Source organism: Pristiophorus japonicus, chromosome 6 (genome assembly GCF_044704955.1).
Source record: "Pristiophorus japonicus isolate sPriJap1 chromosome 6, sPriJap1.hap1, whole genome shotgun sequence".
Taxonomy (NCBI): domain Eukaryota; kingdom Metazoa; phylum Chordata; class Chondrichthyes; family Pristiophoridae; genus Pristiophorus; species Pristiophorus japonicus.
Genome location: NC_091982.1, coordinates 125,591,529 through 125,617,138, shown reverse-complemented (window position 1 = coordinate 125,617,138; position 25,610 = coordinate 125,591,529). Strand labels below are relative to the sequence as shown.

General features: G+C 49.5%; 1 protein-coding gene across 1 annotated transcript in view; it reads right to left on the bottom strand.

Moving 5' to 3' along the window:
* Positions 1-25,610, bottom strand: part of glra4a (glycine receptor, alpha 4a) — a 284,892-nt gene that overhangs the window by 134,787 nt on the left and 124,495 nt on the right. The window contains exons 6-9 of the mRNA XM_070884005.1: positions 23,026-23,249; positions 17,972-18,054; positions 17,672-17,809; positions 13,173-13,387 (exon numbers count right to left, since the gene is read on the bottom strand). Of these exons, the coding sequence (XP_070740106.1) occupies positions 13,173-13,387; positions 17,672-17,809; positions 17,972-18,054; positions 23,026-23,249 (660 nt within the window). The remainder of the gene's footprint in view (positions 1-13,172; positions 13,388-17,671; positions 17,810-17,971; positions 18,055-23,025; positions 23,250-25,610) is intronic.

The window sequence follows — 25,610 nt, the reverse complement described above, 5'->3', positions numbered from 1 at the left end:
CCCATCAAACATTCCAGCGGCAGGTACAGCACAGGGTTAGATACAGAGTAAAGCTCCGTCTACACCATCCCATTAAACACACCCAGTGCAGGTACAGCACTGGGGTAGATACAGAGTAAAGCTCCCTCGACACTGTCTGACCAAACACTCCTAGGGCAGGTACAGTACACGTTAGATACAGAGTAAAGCTCACTCTACACTGTCCGATCAAAGACTCCCAGGGCAAGTGCAGCACGGGGTTAGATACAGAGTAGAGCTCCCTCTACACTGTCCGATCAAAGACTCCCAGGCAAGTGCAGCACGGGGTTACATACAGAGTAGAGCTCCCTCTGCACTGTCCCATCAAACACTCCCAGGGCAGGTACAGCACAGGGTTAGATACAGAGTAAAGCTCCCTCGACACTGTCCCATCAAATACTCCCAGTGCAGATACAGCACGGGTTAGATACAGAGTAAAACTCACTCTAAACTGTCGCATCATACACATCCAGGGCAAGTACAGCATGGGTTAGATGCAGAGTAAAGCTCCCTCTCCACTGTCCCATCAAACACTCCCAGGGCAGGTACAGCACGGGTTAGATATAGAGTAAACCTCCCTCGACACTGTCCCATCAAACACTCCCAGGGCAGGTACAGCACGGTTTAGATACAGAGTAAAGCTTCCTCTACACCGTCCCATCAAACACTCCCTGGACAGGTACAGCACTGGGTTAGATACAGAGTAAAGCTCTCCATGCACTCGCCCATCAAACACTCCCAGGGCAGGTATAGCATGGGTTAAATACAGAGTAAAGCTCCCTCCACACTGTCCTATCAAACACTCCCAGGGCAGGTACCGCACGGGGTTAGATACACAGTAAAGCACCCTCTGCACTGTCCCATCAAATACTCCCAGGGCATGTACAGCACGGGTTAGATACAGAGTAAAGCTTCCTCTACACTGTCCCATCAAACACTCCCAGGGCAGGTACAGCATGGGGTTAGATACAGAGTAAAGCTCCCTCTACACTGTCCCATCAAACGATCCCAGGGCCGGTGAAGCACGGGGTTAGATACAGAGTAAAGCTTCCTCTACACTGTCCCATCAAACACTCCCAGGGCATTTACAGCACGGGTTAAATACAGAGCAAAGTTCCCTCTGCACTGTCCCATCAAACACGCCCAGGGCAGGTACCGCACGGGGTTAGATACAGAGTAAAGCTCCCACTACACTGTCCCATCAAACACTCCCAGGTCAGGTACAGCATGGGGTTACATACTGAATAAAGCACCTTCTACACTGTCCCATCAAACACTCCCAGGGAAGTTACGGCACGTGTTAGATACAGAGTAAAGCTCCCACTACAGTGTCCCATCAAACACTCCAAGGGCCGGTACAGCATGGGTTAGATACAGAGTAAAGCTTCCTCTACACCGTCCCATTAAACAGTCCCAGGGCGCGTACCGCACGGGGTTAGATACAGAGTAAAGCTCTCTCTATACTGTCCCATCAAACACTCCCAGGGCAGGTACAGCACGGGTTAAATACAGAGCAAAGCTCCCTCTGCACTGTCCCATCAAACACTCCCAGGGCAGGAACAGCACGGGGTTAGAAACAGTGTAAAGCTCCCTCTACACTGTCCCATCAAACAATACCAAGGCAGGTGCAGCACGGGGTTATATACAGAGTAAAGCTCACTCGCTCTACACTGTCCCTACAAACACTCCCAGCGCAGGTACAGCACGGGTTAGATACAGATTAAGGTTCCCTCTACACTGTCCCATCAAACACGCTCAGGGCAGGTACAGCACGGGGTTAGATACAGAGTAAAGCTCCATCTACACTGTCCCATTAAAGACTCCCAGGGCAGGAACAGCACGGGGTTAGATATAGAGTAAATCTCCCTCTACACTGTCCGAGCAAACACTCCCAGGGCAGCTACAGCACGGATTTAGATGCACAGTAAAGCTCCCTCTCCACTGTCCCATCAAACACTCACAGGGCAGGTACAGCATGGGGTTAAATACAGAGTAAAGCTTCCTCTACAGCTCTCTCTACACTGGCTCATCAAACACTCCCAGGGCGTACAGCATGGGTGAGATACAGATTAAAGCTCCCTCTACACTGGCCCATCAAACACTCCCAGGTCAGGTACAGCATGGGGTTACATACAGAGTAAAGCTCCCTCTACACTGTCCCATTAAACACACCCAGTGCAGGTACAGCACGGGGGTAGATACAGAGTAAAGCTCCCTCGACACTGTCTGACCAAACACTCCTAAGGCAGGTACAGTACGCGTTAGATACAGAGTAAAACTCATTCTAAACTGTCCCATCAAACACATCCAGGGCAAGTACAGCATGCGTTAGATGCAGAGTAAACCTCTCTCGACACTGTCCCATCAAACACTCCCAGGGCAGGTACAGCACGGTTTAGATACAGAGTAAAGCTTCCTCTACACCGTCCCATCAAACACTCCCAGGACAGGTACAGCACTGGGTTAGATACAGAGTAAAGCTCTCCATGCACTCGCCCATCAAACACTCCCAGGGCAGGTATAGCACGGGTTAAATACAGAGTAAAGCTCCCTCCACACTGTCCCAACAAACACTCCCAGGGCAGGTTCAGCATGGGGTCAGATACAGATTAAAGCTCCCTCCACTCTGTCCTATCAAACACTCCCAGGGCAGGTACCGCACGGGGTTAGATACACAGTAAAGCACCCTCTGCACTGTCCCATCAAATACTCCCAGTGCATGTACAGCACGGGTTAGATACAGAGTAAAGCTCCCTCTACACTGTCCCATCAAACACTCCCAGGGCAGGTGCAGCACGGGTTAGATACAGAGTAAAGCTCGAACCACACTGTCACATCAAACACTTCCAGGGCAGGTACAGCAAGGGTTAGATACAGAGTAAAGCTTCCTCTACACTGTCCCATCAAACACTCCCAGGGCCGGTGAAGCACGGGGTTAGATACAGAGTAAAGCTTCCTCTACACTGTCCCATCAAACGGTCCCAGGGCCGGTGAAGCACGGTGTTAGATACAGAGTAAAGCTCCATCGCTCAACACTGTCCCATTAAACAGTCCCAGGGCGCGTACCGCACGGGGTTAGATACAGAGTAAAGCTCTCTCTACACTGTCCCATCAAACACTCCCAGGGCAGGTACCGCACGGGGTTAGATACAGAGTAAAGCTCCCACTACACTGTCCCATCAAACACTTCCAGGGAAGGTACAGCACGGGTTAGATACAGAGTAAAGCTCCCTCTACACTGTCCCATCAAACATGCCCAGGGCAGGTACAGCACGGGGTTAGATACAGAGTAAAGCTCCCTCTGCACTGTCCCATTCAAGTCTCCCAGGGCAGGAACAGCACGGGGTTAGATACAGTGTAAAGCTCCCTCAACACTGTCCCATCAAACACTCGCAGGACAGGTCCAGCACGGGTTAGATACAGAGTAAAGCTCCCTCTACATTGTCCCATCAAACAATACCAAGGCAGGTGCAGCACGGGGTTAGATAGAGAGTAAAGCTCACTCGCTCTACACTGTCCCATCAAACACTCCCAGCGCAGGTACAGCACGGGTTAGATACAGATTAAGGTTTCCTCTACACTGTCCCATCAAACACGCTCAGGGCAGGTACAGCACGGGGTTAGATACAGAGTAAAGCTCCATCTACACTGTCCCATTAAAGACTCCCAGGGCAGGTACAGCACAGGGTTAGATACAGAGTAAAGCTCCCTCGACACTGTCCCATCAAACACTCCCAGTGCAGATACAGCACGGGTTAGATACAGAGTAAAACTCATTCTAAACTGTCCCATCAAACACATCCAGGGCAAGCACAGCATGGGTTAGATGCAGAGTAAACCTCCCTCGACACTGTCCCATCAAATACTCCCAGGGCATGTACAGCACGGGTTAGATACAGAGTAAAGCTCCCTCTACACTGTCCCATCAAACACTCCCAGGACAGGTACAGCACGGGGTCAGAAACAGAGTAATGCTCCCTCTACACTGTCCCATCAAACACTCCCAGGGCAGGTGCAGCACGGGTTAGATACAGAGTAAAGCTCGAACCACACTGTCCCATCAAACACTTCCAGGGAAGGTACAGCACGGGTTAGATACAGAGTAAAGCTCCCTCTACACTGTCCCATCAAACATGCCCAGGGCAGGTACAGCACGGGGTTAGATACAGAGTAAAGCTCCCTCTGCACTGTCTCATTCAAGTCTCCCAGGGCAGGAACAGCACGGGGTTAGATACAGTGTAAAGCACCCTCAACACTGTTCCATCAAACACTCGCAGGACAGGTCCAGCACGGGTTAGATACAGAGTAAAGCTCCCTCTACATTGTCCCATCAAACAATACCAAGGCAGATGCAGCACGGGGTTAGAGACAGAGTAAAGCTCACTCGCTCTACACTGTCCCATCAAACACTCCCAGCGCAGGTACAGCACGTGTTAGGTACAGATTAAGGTTCCCTCTACACTGTCCCATCAAACACGCTCAGGGCAGGTACAGCACGGGGTTAGATACAGAGTAAAGCTCCATCTACACTATCCCATTAAAGACACCCAGGGCAGGTCCAGCATGGGTTAGATACAGAGTAAAACTCCCTCGCTCAACACTGTCCCATCAAACACTCCCAGGGCAGGTACGGCACGGGTTAGATAGAGAGTAAAGCTCCCTCTACACTGTCCCATCAATCACACCCAGGGCAGGTACAGCACAGGGTTAGATACAGAGTAAAGCTCCCTCTACACTGTCCCATCAAACAATCCCAGGGCAGCTTCAGCATGGGGTTAAATACACAGTAAAGCGACCTCTACACTGTCCCATCAAACACTCCCAGGGCAGGTACAGCACGGGGTTAGATACAGAGTAAAGCTCCGTCTATATTGTCCCATCAAACACTCCCAGGGCAGGCACAGCATGGAATTAGAAAAAAAGTAAAGCTCCCTCTACACTGTCCCATCAAACACTCCCAGTGCAGGTACCGCACGGGGTTAGATACAGAGTAAAGCTCCCTCGACACTATCCCATCTAACACTCCCAGGGCCGGTACAGCACATGTTAGATACAGAGTAAAGCTTCCTCTACACCGTCCCATCAAATACTCCCAGGGCAGGTATCGCACGGGGTTGGATACAAAGTAAAACTCCCTCTACACTGTCCCATCAAACACTCCCAGGGCAGGTACAACATGGGTTAGATGCAGAGTAAAGCTCCCTCTACATTGTCCCATCAAACACTCCCATGACAGATAGAGCACGGGTTAGAAACAAAGTAAAGCTCCCTCGACAATGTCCCATCAAACAATACCAGGGCAGATGCAGCACGGGTTTGATACAGAGTAAAGCTCCACCTACACTGTCCGATCAAACACTCCCAGGGCAGGTACAGCACGGAGTTAGATACAGAGTAAAGCTCCTTCGACAGTATCCCATTAAAAACTCCCGGGGCAGGTACAGCACGGGGTTAGATACAGAGTAAAGCTCCCTCGACACTGTTCGACCAAACACTCCTAGGTCAGGAACAGCATGGGTTAGATACAGAGTAAAGCTCACTCTACACCGTCCTGTCAAACACTCCCAGTGCAGGTACCGCACGGGGTTAGATACAGAGTAAAGCTCCCTCAACACTATCCCATCTAACACTCCCAGGGCCGGTACAGCACGTGTTAGATACAGAGTAAAGCTTCCTCTACACCGTCCCATCAAATACTCCCAGGGCGGGTATCGCACGGGGTTAGATACAGAGTAAAGCTCCCTCTACACTGTCCCATCAAACACTCCCAGGGCAGGTGCAGCACAGGTTAGATACAGAGTAAAGCTCCCTCTACTCTGTCCCATCAAACACGCCCAGGGCAGGTACAGCACGGCGTTCGAGACAGAGTAAAGCTCCCTCTACACTGTCCCATCAAACACTCCCAGGGCAGGTACAGCATGGGTTAGATGCAGAGTAAAGCTCCCTCTACCTTGTCCCATCAAACACTCACAGGGCAGGTACAGCATGGGTTAGATACAGAGTAAAGCTCACTCTGCACTGTCCCATCAATTACTCCCAGGGCAGGTACAGCACGGGTTAGTTACAGAGTAAAGCTCCCTCTACACTGTCCGATCAAACACTCCGAGGGCATGTGCAGCATGGGTTAGATACAGAGTAAAGTTCCGTCCCTCTACACTGTCCCATCAAACACTCCTAGGACACTGACAGCATGGGGTTAGATACAAAGTAAAGCTCCTCCACACTGTCCGATCAAAGACTCCCAGGTCAAGTACAGCACGGGGTTAGACACAGAGTAGAGCTCCCTCTACACTGTCCCATTAAACACTCCAAGGGCAGGTATAGCCTGGGGTTGCTACAGAGTGAAGATCCCTCTACACTGTCCCATCAAACACTCCCAGGGCAGCTACAGCTCGGGATTACAAACAGAGTAAAGCTCCCTCTACACTGTCCCATCAAACACTCCCAGGGCATGTACAGCATGGGTTAGATGCAGAGTTAAGATCCCTCTACACTGTCCCATTAACCACTCCCGGGGCAGGTACAGCACGGGTGAGATACAGAGTAAAGCTCCCTCTACACTGTCCCATCAAACACTCCCAGGGCATGTACAGCACGGGCTAGATACAGAGTAAATCTCCCTCTACACTGTCCCATCAACACTCCCAGGGCAGGTTTAGCACGGAGTTAGATAAGAGTAAAGCTCCCTCGACACTGTCTGACCAAACACTCCCAGGGCAGGTACAGCACGGGTTAGACACAGATTAAACCTCACTCGACACTGTCCCATCAAATACTCACAGGGCATCTACAGCACGGGGTTAGATACAGAGTAAAGCTCCATCTACACCTTCCCATTAACCACTCCAGGGCAGGTACAGGACGTGATTAGATACAGAGTAAAGCTCCCTCAACACTGTCCTATCAAACACTCCCAGGGCAGGTACAGCACGGCATAGATACAGAGTAAAGCACCCTCTACACTGTCCGATCAAACACTCCCAGGGCAGGTACAGCACGGTTAAGATACAGAATATAGCTTGCTTTTCACCGTCCCATCAAACACTCCCGGGGCAGGTAGAGCACGGAGTTAGATACAGAGTAAAGCCCCCGTTACTCTGTCCCATCAAACACTCCCATTGCAGGTACAGCTCGGGTTAGATGCAGAGTAAAGCTCCCTCTACACTGTCCCATCAAACACGCCCAGGGCAGGTACAGCACGTGTTAGATCCAGAGTAAAGCTCCGCCTATACTGTCCCATTAAACATTCCCAGGGCAGGTACCGCTCGGAGTTAGGTACAGAGTAAAGCTCTCTCTACACTGTCCCATTAAACACTCTCAGGGCAGGTACAACACGGGGTTAGATACAGAGTTAAGATCCCTCTACACTGTCCCATCAAACACTCCCAGGGCAGGTACAGCACAGGGTTAGATACAGAGTAAAGCTCCCTCTACACCGTCCCATCAAACACTCAAGCGGCAGGCACAGCGGGAGTTAGATACAGTGTAAAGCTCCCTCTACACCATTCCATTCACCACTCCCGGTCAGGTACAGCTCGGGAACAGAAACGGAGTAAAGCTCCCTCTACACTGTCCCATCAAACACTCCCAGGTCAGATACAGCACGGGTTAAATACAGAGTAGAGCTCCCTCCAGACTGTCCCATCAAACACTCCCAGGGCAGGTACAGCACGGGATTAGATACAGAGTAAAGATCCCTCTACGCTGTCCCATCAAACACTCCCAGGGCAGGTACATCACGGAGTTAGAAACAGAGTAAAGCTCTCTCTACACTGGCCCATCAAACAATCCCAGGGCAGGTTTGGCCCCGGTTAAATACAGAGTAAAGCTCCCTATACACTCTCCCATTAAACACTCCCAGGGCATGTACAGCATGGGTTAGATACAGAGTAAAGCTCCCTGTACACAGTCCCATCAAACACACCCAGGACACTTACAGCACGGGGTTAGACACATAGTAAATCCCCCTTTACTCTGTCCCATCAAACACTCACAGGGCAGTTACAGCACGGGTTAGGTACAGAGTAAAGCTCCCTCTACACAGTCCCATTAAACACGCCCAGGGCAGGTACAGCACGGGTTAGATACAGAGTAAAGCTCCCTCTACACCATCCCATTAACCACTCCCGGGCAGGTACAGCACGGGATTAGATACAGAGTAAAGCTCCCTCTACACTGTCCCATCAAACACTCCCAGGGCATGTACAGCACGGGTTAGATTCAGAGTAAATCTCCCTCTACACTGTCCCATTAAACACTCTCAGGGCAGGGACAGCACGGGGTTACATACAGAGTAAAGCTTTCTCTACACTGTCCCATCAAACACGCCCAGGGCAGGTACAGCACGGAGTTAGATACAGAGTAAAGCTCCCTCTACACTGTCCGATCAAACACTCCCAGGGCAGGTACAGCACGAGGTTAGATACAGAGTAAAGCACCCTCTACACCGTCCCATCAAACACTCCAGCGTCAGGTACAGCACGGGTTAGATATAGAGTAAACCTCCCTCTTCACTGTCCCATCAAACACACCCAGGGCATGTACAGCACGGTGTTAGATACAGAGTTAAGATCCCTCTACACTGTCCCATGAAACACACCCAGGGCAGGTACAGCACGGGTTAGATACAGAGTACAACTCCCTCTACACTGTCCCATCAAATACTCCCAGGGCTGGGTCAGCAAGGGGTTAGATACAGAGCAGAGCTCCCTCTACACTGTTCCATCAAACACTCCCAGGGCAGGTACAGCATGGGTTAGATACAAAGTACAGCATCCTTTACACCGTCCCATCAAACACTTCCTGGGCAGTTTCAGCACGGGGTTAGATACAGAGTAAAGCTCCCACTCCACTGTCCCATCAAACACGCCCAGTGCAGGTACAGCACGTGTTAGATCCAGAGTAAAGCTCCGCCTATACTGTCCCATTAAACACTCCCAGGGCAGGTACCGCTCGGAGTTAGGTACAGAGTAAAGCTCCCTCTACACAGTCCCATTAAAGACGCCCAGGGCAGGTACAGCACGGGTTAGATACAGAGTAAAGCTCTCTCTACACTGTCCCATTCAACACTCTCAGAGCAGGTACAACACGGGGCTAGATACAGAGTTAAGATCCCTCTACACTGTCCCATGAAACACACCCAGGGCAGGTACAGCACGGGTTAGATACAGAGTAAAGCTCCCTCTACACTGTCCCATCAACATTCCCAGGGCAGGTTTTAGCACGGAGTTAGATACAGAGTAAAGCTCCCTCTCCTCTGTCCGACCAAACACTCCCAGGGCAGGTACAGCACGGGTAGATACAGAGTAAAGCGCACTCTACACCGTCCCATCAAACACTCCAGCGGCAGGTACAGAACGGAGTTAGATACGGAGTAAAGCTCCCTCGACACCATCCCATTAAACACTCCCGGGGCAGGTGCAGACGGGTTAGATACAGAGTAAAGCTCCCTCGACACCATCCCATTAAACACTCCAGCGGCAGGTACAGAACGGAGTTAGATACAGAGTAAAGCTCCCTCGACACCATCCCATTAACCACTCCCAGGGCAGGTACAGCACGGGTGAGATACAGAGTAAAGCTCTCTCTACACTGTCCCATCAAACACTCCCAGGGCAGGTACAGCACGGGTGAGATACAGAGTAAAGCTCTCTCTACACTGTCCCATCAAACACGCCCAGGGCAGGTACAGCACGGATTAGATACAGAGAAAAGCTCCCTCTGCGCTGTCCCATCAAACACTCCCAGGGCAGGTACAGCATGGGTTAGATACAGAGTAAAGCTCCCTCTACACTGTCCCAAACAATCCCACGGCAGGTACAGCACGGGTTAGATACAGAGTAAAGCTCCCTCTGCACTGTCCGATCAAACACTCCCAGAGCAGGTACAGCAAGCGTTAGATACAGAGTAAAGCTCCCTCTACACTGTCCCATTAAACACTCCCAGGGCAGGTACAGCACGGGGTTCGATACAGAGTAATGCTCCCACTACACTGTCCCATCAAACACTCCCAGGGCAGCTACAGCACGGGGTTCGATACAGAGTAGAGCTCCCTCTACACCATCGCATCAAACACTCCAGCGGAAAGTACAGCATGGAGTTCGATACAGAATAAAGCTCCCTCTACTCCATCCCATTAAACACTCCCGGGGCAGGTACAGCACGGGATTAGATATAGAATAAAGCTCTCTGTACACTGTCCCATCAAACACGCCCAGGGCAGGTACAGCACGGAGTTAGATACAGAGTAAAGCTCCCTCTACACTGTCCGATCAAACACTCCCACGGCAGGTACAGCACGGGTAAGATACAGAATATAGCTTCCTTTACACCGTCCCATCAAACACTCCCTGGGCAGGTACAGCACAGGTTAGATCCAGAGTAAAGCTCCAAATATACTGTCCCATCAAACACTCCCAGGGCAGGTACAGCACGAGGTTAGATACAGAGTAAAACTCAGTATAAACTGACCCATCAAACACACCCAGGGCTGGTACAGCACGGGGTTATATACAGAGTAAAGCTCCCTCTACACTGTCCCATCAAACACTCCCAGGACAGGTACAGCACGTGTTAGATACAGAGTAAAGCTCCCTCTACACCGTCCCATCAAACACTCCAGCGGCAGGTACAGCACGGGTTAGATATAGACTAAACCTCCCTCTTCACTGTCCCATCAAACACACCCAGGGCATGTACAGCACGGTGTTAGATACAGAGTTAAGATCCCTCTACACTGTCCTATCAAACACGCCCAGGGCAGGTACAGCACGTGTTAGATCCAGAGTAAAGCTCCGCCTATACTGTCCCATTAAACACTCCCGCGGCAGGTACAGCACGGGTTAGATAAAGTGTAAAGCTCCCTCTACACCGTCCCAACAAACACTCCAGCGGCAGGTACAGCACGGAGTTAGATACAGAGGAGAGCTCCCTCTACACCATCCCATAAACCACTCCCGTGCAGGTACAGCACGGGATTAGATACAGAGAAAAGCTCCCTCTACACTGTCCCATGAAACACACCCAGGGCAGGTACAGCACGGGTTAGATACAGAGTAAAGCTCCCTCTACACTGTCCCATCAACACTCCCAGGGCAGGTTTTAGTACGGAGTTAGATACAGAGTAAAGCTCCCTCTCCACTGTCCGACCAAACACTCCCAGGGCAGGTACAGCACGGGTAGATACAGAGTAAAGCGCACTCTACACCGTCCCATCAAACACTCCAGCGGCAGGTACAGAACGGAGTTAGATACGGAGTAAAGCTCCCTCGACACCATCCCATTAACCACTCCCAGGGCAGGTACAGCACGGGTGAGATACAGAGTAAAGCTCTCTCTACACTGTCCCATTAACCACTCCCAGGGCAGGTACAGCACGGGTGAGATACAGAGTAAAGCTCCCTCTACACTGTCCCATTAACCACTCCCAGGGCAGGTACAGCACGGGTGAGATGCAGAATAAAGCTCCCTCTACACTGTCCCATCAAACACTCCCAGAGCAGGTGCAGCACGGGGTTAGATACAGAGTAAAGCTCCCTTTCTCTACACTGTCCCATCAAACACTCCCAGGGCAGTTTCAACACGGGGTTAGATACAGAGTAAAGCTCCCTCTACACTGTCCCATCAAACACTCCCATTGCAGGTACAGCTCGGGTTAGATACAGAATAAAGCTCCCTCTACACTGTCCCATTAAACACGCCCAGGGCAGGTACAGCACGGGTTAGATACGGAGTAAAGCTCTCTCTACAATGTCCCATTAAACACACCCAGGGCAGGTACAGCACGGGTTCGATACAGCGTAAAACTCCCTCTACACTGTCCCATCAAACACTCCCAGGGCTGGGTCAGCACGGGGTTAGATACAGAGTAAAGCTCCCTCTGCACTGTCCCATCAAACACTCCCAGGGCAGGTACAGCATGGGTTAGATACAGAGTAAAGCTCCCTCTACACTGTCCCAAACAATCCCACGGCAGGTACAGCACGGGTTAGATACAGAGTAAAGCTCTCTCTGCACTGTCCGATCAAACACTCCCAGAGCAGGTACAGCACGGGTTAGATACAGAGTAAAGCTCTCCCTACACTGTCCCATTAAACACTCCCAGGGCAGGTTCAGCACGGGTTAGATACATAGTAAAGCTCCCTCTGCACTGTCCCATCAAACACTCCCAGCGCAGGTACAGCAAGCGTTAGATACAGAGTAAAGCTCCCTCTACACTGTCCCATCAAACACTCCCAGGGCAGGTACAGCACGGGGTTCGATACAGAGTAAAGCTCCCACTACACTGTCCCATCAAACACTCCCAGGGCAGGTACAGCACGGGGTTCGATACAGAGTAGAGCTCCCTCTACACCATCCCATCAAACACTCCATCGGCAAGTACAGCATGGAGTTCGATACACAGGAAAGCTCTCTCTACACTGTCCCATCAAACACTCCCAGGGCAGGTACAACACGGGTTAGATACAGAGTAAAGCTCCCTGTGTATTGTGCCGGTCGGGAGAGCTACAATTGCCCTCTGCTGTTCAGTGACCCGGAGCAGTATATGTGTGTTGGTTTTGCTCGTGGAGGTGGTCAGGGTCAGTACTGCTGCCATGTGCAGTCGATCAGGTTGTTGACACTCAGTCTCTGGTCTCACACAAAAAAAGTCCGCACATGGCCAATTGACTGGAGGATGAGCAGTACATGTGGAAACAATCTCCAGTGTGATCAGCACGTGTAGTGGGAGTTCAGAGCCAGCGTGAATGAACACCACTTGTGGCGGTGATTCACAGGGAAGGCATCACCATGAACAGTTCTTGACCTTCAAACAGCCGCTGCTTTTTCGCAACTGGACAGGAAAATCACTAAATTCCCGAACAATTCCTTTCATAGACATGTTGTCTCTAGCTCTGCTGATGTTTCCCAGTGAACAGGCAAAATTAGGCACTGAATAGTCATTTTTTAAATAAACTTGCATTTATATTGGACCTTTCACGACCTGAGGAAATCCCAAAGCACTTTACAGCCAATGAAGTATTTTTGGAGTGTAGTCACTGTTGTAATGTGGGAAACGCGGCAGCCAATTTGTGCACAGCAAGCTCCCACAAACAGTAATGTGATAATGAGCTCGCTGATCTCAGCGGTGGGATATGATTGATGAACCTTGTGCTGACCTTTGGGAGCGAGGCCCTGGAGCCTGAGCTCTGCGTTGTCATGGTGAGGACTGTGGTGATGCCGAGGCCGACCCGCGCTGGTGCAGCATCCATGTTGATCCAGAAGGACACCCAAGATAGGATGACGATGAGGAGGCTGGGGATGTACATCTGGATTAGGTAATAACCCATCTGCCTCTCCAAGTGGAACTTCACCTCGATGCACGTGAACTTGCCTGCATCACACAGAGAAGGACACTTCAACAATGGTACAACACAGCTCACATCATAAGAACATATAGGAGCAGGAGTAAGCCATTTAGCCCCGAGCCTGCTCCACCATTCAGTAAGATCATGGCTGATCCGAGCTTGGGCTCAACTCCACTTCCCTGCCCGCTCCCCATAACCCTTTACTCCCTTATTGACTAGGGTTTATTTCCAGATGGATAGAATTGTAAAGTAGGGAAGTTATGCTAAACCTGTATCGAACCTTGGTTAGACCACACTTGGAGCACTGCATGCAGTTTTGGGCACCATATTATAAAAAGGATATAGAGGCACTGGAGAGGGTGCAGAGAAGATTTACAAGGATGATATCAGAAATGCGAGGGTGTACATATCAGGAAAGATAGAACAGGCTGGGTCTCTTTTCCCTTGAAAAAAGGTTGAGGGATGACCTAATCGAGGTCTTTAAAATAATGAAAGGTTTTGATAGAGTGGATACAGAGAGAATATTCTCACTTGTGAGGAAGAGCATAACTAGAGGCCATCAGTATAAGATAGTCCCCAAGAAATCCAATAGGGAATTCAGGAGAAACTTCTTTACCCAGAGAGCAGTGAGAATGTGGAACTCGCTGCCACTGGGAGTGGTTGAGGCGAATAGTATCGATGCATTTAAGGGGAGGCTGGACAAGTGTATTACTTGGAGGGTGCGAGGCTAGGTAGGGCCTATGAGGGAGAAGAGAATAAAGGGTTATGCTGATAGATTTAGATGAGGAAAGACGGGAGGAGGCTCGAGTGGAGCATAAACACCGGCATGGACTGGTTGGGCCGAATGGCCTGTTCCTGATCTGTATATCCTGTGTAATCACTGGGAGAGTATAAAGGAACAGGACCTTTGGTGGCATGGGCTGGGGCTGGGAGAAATGGATGGTTTGGGCCAGAGCTGATTCTGTAACTTCTCGATGTTTTTCCTACTTGGCTCAGTCACTTCTTGCTCAGGAAATATCCCCCGGTGAAGACAAGGAATATGCAGAGCCAAACCGAGCAAGGAGACTTTAATTCTGAGCGAGGCTCCGTGGGGAAACCGCTCCGGGGACCCAGATATTGACAGGGAGGGTGTGGGGGACCTCCATTTCGCTGTCAGGATTCTTGACCAACTGCAAAATTTAAATCAGGCTACCTATTGCACTGTGGGAGCCTGATATAAATATGTTAATCAAGTGTACAGGGAGCGGTACACTCGACTGTTACACTGTCAGTATACAGGGAGTGGTACACCCGACTGATATAGGTGTCAGCGAAGGCACCCTCGCCTCTGCACTTAAAAAAATACTTCATTGGCTGTAAAGCGCTTTGGAACATTCAGAGGTCAATGAAGGTGCTTTAGAAATGCAAGTGCCTTCATTATTTTGCGTAACCCACGCTGTACCTGATCCGGGACAGCTTGCTCCTGATACCGAGCGCAGGAAATGGAAGGGAGAATTCGGCAAGGCGGAGCCCCAGGATTGGAGCCTTGCTGGATGGGAATGTGACTCCGAGCAAGGACTCGAGGAAGCAGCTGTCCCAGCGGGCAGCGACACTCGTGGGTTCAGGTCTGCAGCCCATCGTGTTCCTTCCTTTTAAATGTACGGGCCGTAAGTGACTGTCTGAGAGCCTTTCCGTTTCCCAACGTATGCTCCCTGCCCACAGCACTCCAGCCTGGGAGCTCTGGATCGCAGGATCGGCCCGTACAACATTATGGAATGAATTCTCTTTCCCCGCTCCCATCCAATGGGCCTGCGCTCCGCGAGTGCAGTCCTTTACTGTGTCCCTTCCCATCACCTTGGTATGATCGCTTCACACGTTCCGAATTATCGCTGCGGGGTCAGCTGCTATGAGTATCTCCAACAACCTCTACCTAAAACCTCACACTCTGGATCTATGTTCAGTGGACTTGAGAAGCGGAAGGTCTCTAACTTATCAGATTTTACACATGGGCAGTGGGGTGAAAATCTACCCTTGTGTCAGCCGTGGTTCAGTGGGCAGCACACTCACCTCTGAGTGAGAAGGTTGTGGGTTCAAGTCCCACTCCAGAGACGTGAGCACATAATTTAGGCTGACACTCCAGTGCAGTGCTGAGGGAGCGCTGCACTGTCGGAGGGGCAGTACTGAGGGAGCGCCGCACTGTCGAAGGGGCAGTACTGAGGGAGCGCCGCACTGTCGAAGGGGCAGTACTGAGGGAGCGCCGCACTGTCGGAGGGGCAGTACTGAGGGAGTACTGCACTGTCGGAGGGGCAGTACTGAGGGAGCGCCGCACTGTCGGAGGGGCAGCACTGAGGGAGTGCTGCACTGTTGGAGGGGCAGTACTGAGGGAGTGCTGCACTGTCGGAGGGGCAGTACTGAGGGAGCGCCGCACTGTCGGAGGGGCAGTACTGAGGGAGTGCTGCACTGTTGGATGTAAAAGATCCCATGGCACTATTTCGAAGAAGAGCAGGGGAGTTATCCCTGGTGTCCTGGGGTAATAATTATCACTAAAAACAGATTATCTGGTCATTATCACATTGCTGTTTGTGGGAGCTTGCTGTGCGTCAATTGCTGCCGTGTTTCCCACATTGCAACAGTGACTACACTTCAAAAGTACTACATTGCCTGCAAAGTGCTTTGGGACAGCCGGTGGTCGTAAAAAGGCGCTATATAAATGCAAGTCTTCGTTTCTTTTCTTTCCCAGGTTAACATGGCCGGTTGGATTGGACCAGGGGATGCAGGTGAACGGGATGTGGGAGCAGAGTGGGTGAACGTGATTCGGAGGCATGGAGGTTAAATCCCGACACGGCCTGGCTGGGCCCAATGGCCTGCTTCCATCTTGTAACTTCTCTCTTTCTATCTCTATGTATGAACTGAGAGTGAAGAGCAGTCAGCTGAGAGTGACTGGAACACCCTCTATCTTCCTACAGCCAGAGGGGGATACCACAGCATCAAGCTCTTCCTCACCCCTATTTGTGGCTATTACACAATCTCCCGGACTAGGTTCGATTGCTTAAGGGGGATGGAGAGGAATTGTCCAGATCTTTTATTCCCCTAATTGGCCTGGGTTTTTACATGGATCATTGCCTCCCCCAGTATCAGGTCCCTTACTTTTTGTGGTATACATCAGTGATTTAGACCTGAATGTTGGGAGTATGATTAAGACGTTTGCAGATGATATTAAAATCGGCCGTGTGGTTGATAATGAAGAAAAAAGCTGCGGACTGCAGGAAGATATCAATGAACTGGTCAGGTGGGCAGAACAGTGTCAAATGGAATTTAATCCGGAGAAGTGTGAGGTAATGCATTTGGGGAGGGCTAACAAGGCAAGGGAATACACATTAAATGGTCGGACACTGAGCAGTGTAGAGGAACAAAGTGACCTTGGAGTGTATGTCCACAGATCCCTGAAGGTAGCAGGTCAGGTGGATAAGGTGGTTAAGAAGGCATATGGAATACTTGTATTCTATGCCTCGGCCAATAAAGGCAAGCGCAGGGGTTTATGCTTGAACTGTATAAAACACTGGTTAGGCAGCAGATGGAGTACTGCATGCAGTTCTGGTCACCACATTACAGGAAAGATGTGATTGCAATAGAGCGGGTACAGAGGAGATTTACAAGGATGTTGCCTGGACTGGAGAATTTTAGCTATGAGGAAAGATTGGATAGGCTGTGTTTGTTTTCTTTGGTACAGAGGAGGCTGAAGGAAAATCTTATTGAGGTGTATAAAATGATGAGGGGCCTGGATAGAGTGGATAGGAAGAACCAATTTCCCTTAGCAGAGGGGTCAACAACCAGAGGGCATAGATTTAAATTAAATTACTGGAAGATTTAGAGGGGATTTGAGGGGAAATATCTTCACCCAGAGGGTGGTGGGGGTCTGGAACTCACTGCCTGAAAGGGTGGTAGAGGCAGAAACCCTCACCACATTTAAAAAATACTTGGATGTGCACCTGAAGTACCGTAACCTACAGGGCTATGGACCGAGAGCTGGAAAGTGGATTAGGCTGGATAGCTCTTGGTCGTCCGGTGCGGACACGATGGACCGAAATGGTCTCCTTCCGTGCTGTAAATTTCTATGATTATATCAATCACATGATCTCGAGTGGTGTGAGAGGGTATATATTGTGATGAACAGGGTATCCGAGTTGTGTGGGACAGGCTGGATGGACCAGATGGTCTTTCCCTGTCCGTCGTTGACCGTATCTAAGATTGGGGCATTTCTGCACAGTTCGAGCTCCGGAGATGTGAATTCTCTGCAGTGAATGGCTGGTTAAGGGTCACAATCCCCTCACCTGTGTTGTAGTGCTTGGTGCAGTATCCCAGGTCCTTCTCATCATTCAGGATAAACTGTGGGAGTGTTAACCCCTCAGCCACCTGCACCGATCCTTCCTCCAGCCACTTGAATATCAAATCGTTCATTGTGTATCCGACTGGGGAGAGAGAGAGAGATGATTACAATGCTCAGCCACCACTGCCCCGTGGAAATAGGACAAAGCGAGGTTGTAAGGGAAGGGCTCGTGTAACCTGCACACTGAGGAGCGACAGTCCGTGCCTGTGTCAAACTCTATTCTGGGTGATTCAGAAATACTCACAGCTCTCGAGTTGCATGGCGCATGTCTGAACATCCATGGGGAAATTCTTCAGGTCCATGGGACACGAGAGGATTAACGTGAGCCTACAGGCAACACAAAACACCCACACACATCAGATCAGATGGTTTAGGTCGTTCTTCAGTTAACATTACAGCTTTCTGCTCAATCCGGCAGCAGGTGACAGTCCAACAATCGGAAAAGTTCCAGAGACTGGGCCTCGGTTTAACGTCTCATCGAAAGACAGTGCCTCCGACAGTGCGGCACTCCCTCAGCACTGCCCCTCCGACAGTGCAGCACTCCCTCAGCCCTGCACTGGAGTGTCAACCTGGATTTTTGTGCTCAAGTCTCTGGAGTAGGACTTGAACCCACAACCTCATGACTCAGAGGCGAGTGTGCTGCTCACTGAGCCACAGTTGACACTGTCAGGGGTCGCAGTCTCAATGTCTTACTTAATGGCTGGCAGCTTCTGGTCATCTGACACATTTCCAAGACTAACATCGCCGCACAGTACGCACTGCGCTAAATATTAATCTCCCACTGGAGGAAAGAAATAAGCGCTGCCCTTTAAATAATGTATACATAATTATTAAATAGACCATGCCTGCCCTAATCCAGATCTTTATAGAATCATTTTCCTGCAGACACAAGGTGCAGAAAGATTAATAAAAAAAAGTGAGACTTGCATTTATATTTTAGCATCTCCTGGGACCATCGCATCGTGCCTGACACATGATGGATCACTAGGAGGCACAGTCACCTTCACCAGATAGAGACATTCAAATCTACTGCTAACACAGCAAGATCCCATAAGCAGCAATCAGATAAATGGCTCGTGCCCAAAGAGCACGTTCCCATCATTTGTGTCAGCCGTTGTTCAGTGGATAGCACACTCCAGTCTGAGTCAGAAGATTGTAGATTCAAGTCCCACTCCAGAGTCCTGAACATATAATCCAGGCTGCACTGTCGGAGGTGCCGTCTTTTGGATGAGACATTAAACCGAGGCTCCGTCAGCTCTCTCAGGTGGACGTAAAAGATTCCACGGCACTATTTCGAAGAAGAGTAGGGGAGTTATCCCCGGTGTCCTGGCCAATTTTTATCCCTCAATCAACATAACAGAAACTCTTTTTCTAGTCATGATCACATTATGGGAGCTTGCTGTGCACAAATTGGCTGTGTCATTTCCCACATCACAGAAGTGACTACACTCCAAAAGTACTTCATTGGTTATAAAACACATCAGGATATCCTGAAGTCATGAAAGGTGTGAAAGGTGCTTTCTAAATGCAAATATTTATTTTAGATACAGAGTAAAGCTCCCTCTACACTGTCCCATCAAACACTCCCAGGGCAGGTACAGCACAAGTTAGATACAGAGTAAAGCTTCCTCTTAACTGCTCCATCAAACACTCCCAGGGCAGGTACAGGGGGTTAGATACAGAGTAAAGCTCATTCTACACTGTCCCATCAAACACTCCCAGGGCAGGTACAGGGGGTTAGATACAGAGTAAAGCTCCCTCTACATTGTCGCATCAAACACTCCCAGGGCAGGTACAGCACGGGTTAGATACAGAGTAAAGCTCCCTCTACATTGTCGCATCAAACACTCCCAGGGCAGGTAATGCACGGGTTAGATACAGAGTAAAGCTCCCTCTACATTGTCGCATCAAACACTCCCAGGGCAGGTAAGGCACGGGGTTAGATAGAGAGTAAAGCTACCCTCTACAGTGTCCCAATAAATACTCCCAGGGCAGGTACATCAGAGAAACAGAAACATAGAAAATAGGTGCATGAGTAGGCCATTCGGCCCTTCGAGCCTGCACCACCATTCAATAAATCACAGCTGATCATTCCCTCAGTATCCCTTTCCTGCTTTCTCTCCATACCCCTTGATCCCCTTAGCCGTAAGGGCCATATCTAACTCCCTCTTGAATATATCCAATGAACTGGCATCAACAACTCTCTGCGACAGCGAATTCCACAGGTTAACAACTCTCTGAGTGAAGAAGTTTCTCCCCATCTCAGTCCTAAATGGCCTACCCCTTATCCTCAGACTGTGTCCCTTGGCTCTGGACTTCCCCAACATCAGGAACATTCTACCCGCATCTAACCTGTCCAGTCTCGTCAGAATCTTGTATGTTTCTACGAGATCGCCTCTCATCCTTCTAAACTCCAAAGTATAAAGGCCAGTTGATCCAATCTCTCATCATATGTCAGTCCAGCCATCCCAGGAATCAGTCTGGTGAACCTTTGCTGCACTCCCTCAATAGCAAGAACATCCTTCCTCAGATTAGGGGACCAAAACTGAACACAATATTCCAGGTGAGGCCTCACCAAGGCCCTGTACAACTGCAGTAAGACCTCCCTGCTCCTATACTCAAATCCCCGAGCTATGATGGCCAATATACCACTTGCCTTCTTCACCGCCTGCTGTACCTGTATGCTAACTTTCAATGACTGATGTACCATAACACCCAGGTCTTGTTGAACCTCCCATTTTCCTAATCTGCAGCCATTCAGACAATATTCTGTCTTCGCGTTTTTGCCCCCAAAGTGGATGACCTCACATTTATCCACATTATACTTCATCTGCCATGCATTTGCCCACTCACCTAACCTGTCCAAGTCACCCTGCAGCCGCTTAACGTCCTCCTCACAGCCCACGCCGCCACTCAGTTTAGTGTCATCTGCAAACTTGGAGATATTGCACTCTATTCCTTCATCTAAATCATTAATGTATATTGTAAAAAGCTGGGTTCCCAGCACTGATCCCTGCGGCACTCCACTAGTCACTGCCTGCCATTCTGAAAAGGACCCGTTAATCCCGACTCTCTGCTTCCTGTCTGCCAACCAGTTCTCTATCCACGTCAGTACATTACCCCCAATTCCATGTGCTTTGATTTTGCACACCAATCTCTTGTGTGGGACCTTGTCAAAAGCCTTTTGAAAGTCCAAATACACCATATCTACTGGTTCTCCCTTGTCCACTCTACTAGTTACAGCCTCAAAAAATTCCAGAAGATTTGTCAAGCATGATTTCCCTTTCATAAATCCATGCTGACTTGGACCAATCCTGTCACTGCTTTCCAAATGCGCTGCTATTTCATCCTTAATAATTGATTCCAACATTTTCCCCACTACTAATGTCAGGCTAACCCATCTATAATTACCCGCTTCTTTCTCCCTCCCTTTAGGTACAGAGTAAAGCTCCCTCTATACTGTCCCATCAAACACTCCCAGGGCAGGTGTAGCACGGGGTTAGATACAGATTAAAGCTCCCTGTACACTGTCCCATCAAACACTCCCAGGGCAGATACAGCACGGGTTAGATACAGAGTAAAGCTCCCTCTACACTGTCCCATCAAACATTCCCAGAGCAAGTACAGCACGGGTTAGATACAGAGTAAAGCTCCCTCTACACTGTCCCATCAAACATTCCCAGAGCAAGTACAGCACGGGTTAGATACAGAGTAACGCGCCCTCCACACTGTCCCAACAAACACTCCCAGGGCAGGTACAGTATGAGGTTAGATACAGAGTAAAGCGCCTTCTACACTGTTACAGTTTCTCCCTATTTACCCGATCAAAACCCCTCATAATTTTGAACATTTTTCCTCTTAACCTTCATTGCTGTAATATTAATAATAATAATTTTTGTTTATATAGTGCCTATAACAGCAGTGTTATTAACGAAACAGAAAGATTTGACACCGAGCCACAAAAGAAGAAATGAAGGCAGATGACCAAAAGCTTGGTTAATGAGGTAGGTTTTAAGAAACATCTTAAAAGGAGTAAAGAGAGGTAGAGAGGTTCAGGGAGGGAGTTCCAGAGCGTAGGACCCAAACAGCTGAAGGCACGGCCACCGATGGTGGAGTGATTATAATGAGGAGCACAGACATCTTGTGGGGTTGTGAGACTGAAAAAGATTACAGAGATAGGGAGGGGCAAGGCCATGGAGTGATTTGTAAACAAGGATGAGAATTTTGAAATCGAGGCGTTGTTTAATCGGGAGCCAATGTTGGTCAGAAAGCACAGGAGTGATGGGTAATTGTGACTTGGTGTGAGTTAGGACACGGGCTGCTGAGTTTTGGATGACCTCAAGTTTACGTAGTATACAATATGGGAGGTCAGCCAGGAGTGAGTTGGAACAGTCAAGTACAGAGCTAACAGTCATGAATGAGGTTTCAGCAGCAGAAGAGCTGAGGTAGGGGCTGAGGCGGGCAATGTTACGGAGGTGAAAACAGGCGGTTTTAGTTATGCTGCGGATATGTGGCTGGAAACTCATTTCAGGGTCAAATATGACACCTAGGTTGCCAACAGTCTTGTTCACCCTCAGCTTGATGCGAGGGAGAGGGATGGAGTCAGTGGTTAGGGAACGCAGTTTGTGGCGAGGACCAAAGATAATGGCTTCGGTCTTCCCAATATTTAATTGGAGAAAATTTCTGCTCATCAAGTACTGGATATCGGACAAACAATCTGACAATGTAGATACCAAGCAGGGGTCGAGAGAAGTGATAGAGCTGGGTGTCGCAGCGTACACGTGGAAACTGACTCCGTGTTTCCGGATGATGTCGCCAAGTGGTAGCATATAGATGAGAAATAGGAGGGGACCAAGGACAGATCCTTGGGGAACACCAGAGGTAACGATGCAGGAGTGGAAAGAGAAGCCGTTGCAGGAGATTTTCTGGCTACGATTAGAGAGATAATAGAACCAGTCGAGTGCAGTCCCACCCAGTTGGACGATGGTGGAGAGGCGTTGGAGGAGGATGGAGTGGTCAACTGTGCCAAAGGCTGCTAGACAGGTCCAGCAGGATGAGGAGAGATAGCTTACCTTTGTCACAGTCACACAGGATGTCATATGTGACTTTGATGAAAGCAGTTTTGGTACAGTGGCAGGGGCGGAAACTGGATTGGAGGGAAGCAAAGGAAAACAATGCAAGCCTCTCCCGTCTCTGTATTAATCGCTGATTTCAGGAATACGGATATGAGCGAGCATTATGGATGAGGCTGGGCAGTGCTGTGGTTACAAGTCAGTGGTCCCTGGGGGCATCCCTCACCTGATGCTGTACAACACATTCCCGTCTTTGAAGATCCGCAGCAGCTTGTTGTCTGTTGTCACCTCGTGGAAATTGGCCCCTTTCTCGTTGGCAAAAAACAGGTCGGGCTTCCAGATAGAGTCCAACATGGAGGGGTCCAGGTCCAGGGAATTATCAGGGTACTCGCTGTACGCCAGGCGGGGGTCGTTCCACTGTTGCCGCAGGAACACGTTGAGTCTGTAATCCTGTGGGAAACAACAAGCCATTATTTTTTTTAATTATTCGTTTGGGGATATGGGCGTCGCTGACAAGGCCGGCATTTATTGCCCATCCGTAATTGCCCTTGAGAAGATGGTGGTGAGCTGCCTTCTTGAACGGCTGCAGTGCGTGTGGTGAAGGTGCTCCCACAGTGCTGTTAGGGAGGGAGTGCTAGGATTTTGACCCAGCGACGATGAAGGAACGGCCGATATATTTCCAAGTCAGGATGGTGTGTGACTGGCAGGGGAACGTGGTGTTCCCATGCACCTGTTGCCCTTGTCCTTCTAGGTGGTAGAGGTCGCGGGTTTGGGAGGTGCTGCCGAAGAAGCCTTGGCGAGTTGCTGCAGTGCATCTTGTAGATGGTACACACTGCAGCCACAGTGCGCCGGTGGTGGAGGGAGTGAATGTTGAAGGTGGTGGATGGGGGGGCCAATCAGGAGGTGAGACACTCGCTGCAGAATACCCAGCCTCTGACCTGCTCTTGTAGCCACAGTATTTATGTGGCTGGTCCAGTGAAGTTTCTGGTCAATGGTAACCCCCAGGATGTTGATGGTGTGTGATTCTGTGATGGTACTCGAAGAGATTCTAAAGAAGGGTTTTGTAAACTATCAACAAGTCTGTGTTTTATAGAATTCACAGCACTAAAACAGGTCATTCGGCACAACTGCTCTATGCCGGGGTTTATGATCCACACGAGGCTCCGCCCAACCCTCCACCTTACCCACTCAACATAACTCTCTAATCCTGTCTCCCTCTTGCTCATCTAACTGCCCCTTAAATACATCGACACTATTCACCTCAACTATTGCTTGTGGTAGTGAGTTCCACATTCTCAACACTCTCTGAAGAAAAAAGTTTCTCCTGAATTAATGACTATCTTTTATTTATAACCTCTAGTTCTGGTCGCCTCTATAAGTGGACACATCTTCTCTACGTCTAGGCTATCGAATACCTTCATAATTTTAAACACCTCTGTCAGGTCAACCCTCAGTCTTCTCCTTTCAAGAGAAAACAGCACCAGCCTGTTCATCCTTTCCTGTTAGTTCCTCTATAGAAACATAGAAACATAGAAAATAGGTACAGGAGTGGGCCATTCGGCCCTTCGAGCCTGCAACACCATTCAATAAGATCATGGCTGATCATTCCCTCAGTACCCCTTTCCTGCTTTCTCTCCATACACCTTGATCCCTTTAGCTGTAAGGGCCATATCTAACTCCCTCTTGAATATATTCAATGACCTGGCATCAACAACTCTCTGCGGCAGGGAATTCCACAGGTTAACAACTCTCTGAGTGAAGAAGTTTGTCCTCATCTCAGTCCTAAATGGCCTGCCCCTTATCCTTAGACTGTGTCCCCTGGTTCTGCACTTCCCCAACATTGGGGACATTCTTCCCGCATCTAACCTGTCCAATCCTGTCAGAATCTTATTCGTTTCTATGAGATCCCCTCTCATCCTTCTAAACTCCAGTGAATAAAGGCCCAGTTGATCCAGTATCTTCTTATATGTCAGTCCCTCCATCCCTGGAATCAGTCTGGTGAACCTTTGCTGCACTCCCTCAATAGCAAGAAAGTCCTTCCTCAGATTAGGAGACCAAAACTGAACACAATATTCCAGGTGAGGCATCACCAAGGCCCTATACAACTGCAGTAAGACCTCCCTGCTCCTATACTCAAATCCCCTCGCTATGACGGCCAACATACCATTTGCCTTCTTCACCGCCTGCTGTACCTGCATGGCAACTTTCAATGACTGATGAACCATGACACCCAGGTCTCGTTGCACCTCCCCTTTTACTAATCTGCCGCCATTCAGATAATATTCTGCCTTCATGTTTTTGCCCCCAAAATGAATAACCTCACATTTATCCACATTATACTGCATCTGCCATGCATTTGCCCACTCACCTAACCTGTCCAAGTCACCCTGCAGCCTCTTAGCATCCTCCTCACAGCTCATACCGCCACCCAATTTAGTGTCATCTGCAAACTTGGAGATATTACACTCAATTCCTTCATCTAAATCGTTAATGTATATTGTAAAGAGCTGAGGTCCCAGCACTGAGCCCTGCGGCACTCCACTAGTCACTGCCTACCATTCTGAAAAGGACCCGTTTATCCCGACTCTCTGCTTCCTGTCTGCCAACCAGTTCTCTATCCACGTCAGTATATTACCTCCAATACCATGCGCTTTGAATTTGCACACTAACCTCTTGTGTGGGACCTTGTCAAAAGCCTTTTGAAAGTCCAAATACATCACATCCACTGGTTCTCCCTTGTCCACTCTGCTAGTTACATCCTCAAAAAATTCCAGGAGATTCATCAAGCATGAGTTTTCTTTCATAAATCCA